Here is a 4,768-nt window from a genome sequence, read left to right on the forward strand (position 1 = left end):
GGGGTAGGGATGGGGGCGGGGGTGATCTGCTCCCTGCGGCCTCACTTTGAAATTTGAGCCCTGAAATCCTGGATGTTTGTCTTCCTCCTTTTGCAGTGTAGTTACTGGCCTGGTGCTTGTGGGGGGGGAGTCCCTGGGGAGCGGGGGTGAGCTCAGCAGGGGTGGAAAGGCCTGAGGGCCGCGCCAGTGGCCCAGTTTGTACCCTGGGAGCCTCTCATTCATTTGCCACCTGGATTCACAGAACTGAAAGCAGCCACCCGCCTCCCTTGCAGCCTGAGCAGCCTGTGTGCGTGGCAAGTGAGGCTCAGCTTGCTCTGCTCCCCACGTTTTAAAGAGCTTCCCTCCCTCCAGAACTTCCGCAGCCACCAGGCCCACCGCGGGTCGCCTGCTGCCCTCTAGGCTCAGCTGGAAGGCGGCCCCAGCTCATGGCAGGAGCGGGTGTGCTGTGCTTACTTGGGGATACGATTCCAGAAGCAGATTGGTGTTTCGGTTTGCAGGAGGGGGCTCTCCCTGAAACGTGTTGCAGGCGTTCCAGACTCACGCCATGGCTCCTGGCTGGTGTCCCAGTGTGGGGTCAGCCGACGGGATAGAATGGCCAGGGACAAACCTGCGGGCGTGGGAGTCGAGCGCACTCGGCGGGGGAGGGTAGGCACAGAAACGGTGCTTGAGCAGCCTGAGTTCTCGGGCCTTTTGAGGAGAAGTTACAAGAATGGAGGTGTTGGTCCGACGCTGAGATGTGCAGGCGTGTGGGCGCGGGTCTCCGGCTCTGTGCCCGCTGTGGTGGCTGTTTTTCACCACGACCCGCTTCAGTCACAGCTCCCAGAGATGGCCGTCTGTTCTGTGACGTCTGCGTTCACTGTACATGGCAGGTCCCTAACCCGCCGTCGCCTGCTTGGTGTTTTCTGCAGCTGGCGGCTCATACTACATGATATCACGGTCGCTGGGGCCGGAGTTTGGGGGCGCCGTGGGCCTCTGCTTCTATCTGGGCACGACCTTCGCAGGGGCCATGTATATTTTGGGGACCATTGAGATTTTCCTGGTAAGTGCCCTGTTGGGAGCTGGTTCCCCTCGCGGTGCTTGCCGTCAGGCTCTCCTTCCCAGCTGTCCTTGTCACATGGCAGACATTCTGGGTCCTTCTGCAGGAAGTTTCCCCCTGAAACATGAAGTACTTGCGCTCAGTTTCTTGTGTTTTAAGGTTTGCCAGACCTCTCAGAGGTCACGCTCTCTGGGACCCGCTGGTCCCACCGCCCCTTCTGTCCCGATTTCCATCCTGCTCTGGGGCTGAGGGCATGGCTGCCCAAAACACCAGCGCCTCCGTACTCTGGGTGCCTGATGGTGGGCGCAGGGTGACGTGTCCCCAAGCCCGTTCGTCAGGCCCCCACACCTGGTCCCGCCTGCTTCTCAGAACAAAGTCCCCGGCCCCTTGGCCCATCCTCCCAGCAGGACGCACCGAGCATCGGGCGTGTCTGCACTCCATGCCTGCTTGCATGGTTCTGGGAGGGCTGTGCTGGGCCAGCACTGAGCTCTCCAAGCTGGAATTACATCCCTGTTAGTAGAAAAACATCGCTTTTCCTTTAAATTAGGAAAGTGGGGAATGCTTGTGTTCTAATGCTGCCTCACTGTGAAGGGTCCTAAGCGACACCTCGGAATTGTGCCCTGTCCCTCGCCGTTCGATGCCCGTTTTGTGCACCTGAGGGTCCCTAGTGGGCACATTCTGGTGGTGCGGGGCCTCCGGGGAAGCCCAGCTCCGAGCAACCCAGAGAAGGGCCCCTCAGGAAGTCGTCTCTGACCCCATGGGGTCACCTTCCTGGCAGGAGCGGGTGGGCGGCCTCTTGACCCGCTTCGTCCCCGCAGACCTACATCTCCCCCGGAGCGGCCATCATCCACGCGGCCTCTGCGGATGGCGAGGCCGTGGCCATGCTGCACAACATGCGCGTGTACGGGACGTGCACGCTGGCCCTCATGGCCATGGTGGTCTTCGTGGGCGTCAAGTACGTCAACAAGCTGGCCCTGGTGTTCCTGGCCTGCGTGGTGCTGTCCATCCTGGCCATCTATGCCGGCGTCATCAAGACCGCCTTCGACCCACCAGACATCCCGTGAGTCCTGGGTCTGTTGTTGGGGGTCCCTTGTCCTCGGTCCCTTTTCCCGGCGCCAGGTGTGTAAGAACACAGTGTTTCCTAGTTTGTGTTTCAGGTTTTATCTGTGGCCACAGCGGTGGGGTTGGGGGTGGAGGCGCCCCCATGAGTCTTGTTGTCTCACTGGCTTCGGGGACGAGCAGTCAGATGCTCTTGTCCTCAGCCATCTGCAAAGGAAAGACAGGACGGGAGCTCTGGAGAAGGCCCGGGGCACACAGGGTGGCCCGCGGCCCTGAGGAGGGTGTGGCCTCCTCCCCTGACCTCAGGAAAACCCCCAAGTGGGTTCTTTCCTTGCCCCGTTTTGAATGAGGTCATTGAGTCACAAGGAAGTGGCCCTAGGTCACAGCGAGCCAGCCGGTGTGGCCAGCGTTCAGGCCTCAGGTTGCCCAGTGGGTCCACCACCCGTGGGGCTGACGGGAGGAGCGTGGCGACGGTGGCAGGGTGGCGGCTGGCAGCAGCCCCCTGCTCCTGTGCTTGGCCGTCTCCACGTGGAGCGAGTAGCCCGTTCATTCCTGCGTCCGAGGCCGCAGGACAGGGCAGCAGAACGGACTGTCCCTTAGCCCTTGCTGCGTGAGAGCCTGTGACTCAGGAAGTGCAGCCTCAGGGCTGGACTCCTGCTGAGATGTGGATGTTCCCTTCGTGCCAAACGGGCAGTGTCGGAAGCTCTTTACAGGGACTCCGGGGACCTCCACCTGGTCCCCTGGGAGCCGCACGTGCCCTCACGCCCCCACCCCCGCTGCAGGGTCTGTCTGCTGGGGAACCGCACGTTATCGAAACGCAGCTTTGACGTCTGTGCCAAAGTCCACACCACCAGCAATGGCACGAGAACCACCGCGCTCTGGGGCCTCTTCTGCAATGGCTCCGCGCACAGTGCCACCTGCGATGATTACTTTGCCCAGAACAACCTCACGGTGATCCAGGGCATCCCTGGCGTGGCCAGTGGCGTCCTCCTGGGTGAGTGCCCGGTGGGGCCGCGTCCGAGTCTCCGGGAGCCGTCCTGCTGCTCAGCCTGGCCGCGCTGCCCCTTGCCCTGTGCTGACCCTCCAGGGCCCCGCCCTGCTCAGGCCGAAGACGTGGTCATGTCATGGTGGCCAGCGGGGCAGCGGCTCCACGTCAGTCCTTTGTCTTGAGGCCTCTGCAGCAGCTCTGTTAATGAGGGACGTAATTAACGGGTGTGGACTGGATTTCTGTCTCTGCATTCTTCTGTGATGAGGAACTGGGCTGGCTCCCCCCCTCCCCCCACCTGGGAGAGAGGCCTGGCCTTTCAGGGAAAAGGAAGCAGGGTGACCGCGAGGCCGGGAGCACGGGGCCCCAGCTGCCCGTCCCTTAGTGGGTTGGTATTGCGGGCCCCTCCGAGGTTGTAATGACAGTGGGCGTTGGGGGTTCATGGGGGCTGTGCTGAGTTGAGGTGGGTGGGCAGTGATGGGTCAGGGCTATCGTGACCGCTGTCCACGTGTCCCTGAGCGTGGGGACCCTGATGCTTCAAGCCCAACCCCCACTTCTGGGCTCTGGCAGAGCAAGACCCCTGGAAGGGGCTGCAGTTTGCAGGTCACACAGGGAAGGTATAGGTGGAGACAGGGGTACCCCGTTTTGTGGGAGCAGAGGTGGGTGGAAGGGATGTAGGTGTGGCGGTGACCTGCGGGGAGTGTGGGGTTCCCTATAGGAGATGTCCATGTTGGGGATGGCTCTGGGGCTGCGCTCTGCAAGTGGGGATTCTGTGGGGAGGGTGTCCATAGGCTGCAGCCAGTCAGGCTGGGATCTGCCAAGGGGAGCATTGGCACAGGTGGGAGGTGGGCCCAGGTGTCACCACAACCATGTGTATATTGTTGCCCCTCAGTGGGGGCCCCATGTGGAGGGATCGCTGACTAGCTGTCCACAGGGAGACCTTCCCTCAGTCCTCAGGCAGCTTGCCAGGGGCACTTTTGTTGTTCAAGTGAAGTCTCCCCGTCAGGTTTTACTTTAGGACTGAGATCTTTCAGAGTAGGTGAGCAGTTTCCTCAGGAAATGTTTCATGTCCTTGTGCGAAGCAGGAAGCACACAGGGCAGTGCCAGGCGCGTCTGCTCGGCCTCCCCACGGCAGGAACCTGATGGAAAGTTCCGGAGTCCTGTTACCCAGCCTTTTCCCCCGCAGATAACCTGTGGAGTGTATACACGGACAAAGGCGTATTTGTGGAGAAGGCGGGCACGCCCTCGGTGCCTGTGCCGGAGGAGAGCAGAGCCAGCGGGCTGCCCTACGTCCTCACCGACATCATGACTTACTTCACCATGCTGGTCGGCATCTACTTCCCCTCCGTGACCGGTGAGGCCGGAGCCGCCGCCCCCTCCCTCGGCCCTCACACACCCAACCCCGCGCCCCCTTTTCTTTCTCGTCTTGCTCAAGTATGAGCCCACCTCTGCTCCCCATCTGTTCTGAGTGGGGAGCTCAGGAAGCCGTGTGGTTTAAATGAGCTGTGTTGCCTGCTCCCCTGCGAGGCCCACGGCGTTAGAAGCAGCTTGGTGACTGCGGCACGGTCTTGTGGAGAAGGCCCGGGTTGCTGTGAGGTGGCGCCTAGGAGAGGACATGGAGGGCAGTTAGAGGCCAGGTGCTGCACCGTCCTTGTCCTTGTGAGAGTCAGCTGGCCTTCCCGGGTGAC

At 61.7% G+C, this 4,768-nt stretch overlaps 1 protein-coding gene across 10 annotated transcripts in view; it reads left to right on the forward strand.

The window, feature by feature from the left end:
* The window catches only part of SLC12A7 (solute carrier family 12 member 7), a 50,522-nt gene that overhangs the window by 26,928 nt on the left and 18,826 nt on the right, over nt 1–4,768 (forward strand). For all 10 annotated transcript variants that reach the window (XM_019624362.1, XM_019624360.1, XM_019624361.1 and 7 more), the window contains exons 6-9: nt 909–1,039; nt 1,855–2,096; nt 2,878–3,089; nt 4,267–4,434. In XM_019624362.1, coding sequence (XP_019479907.1) covers nt 909–1,039; nt 1,855–2,096; nt 2,878–3,089; nt 4,267–4,434 — 753 coding nt within the window. The remainder of the gene's footprint in view (nt 1–908; nt 1,040–1,854; nt 2,097–2,877; nt 3,090–4,266; nt 4,435–4,768) is intronic.

This window comes from Hipposideros armiger, unplaced genomic scaffold (genome assembly GCF_001890085.2).
Source record: "Hipposideros armiger isolate ML-2016 unplaced genomic scaffold, ASM189008v1 scaffold_585, whole genome shotgun sequence".
Classification (NCBI taxonomy): domain Eukaryota; kingdom Metazoa; phylum Chordata; class Mammalia; order Chiroptera; family Hipposideridae; genus Hipposideros; species Hipposideros armiger.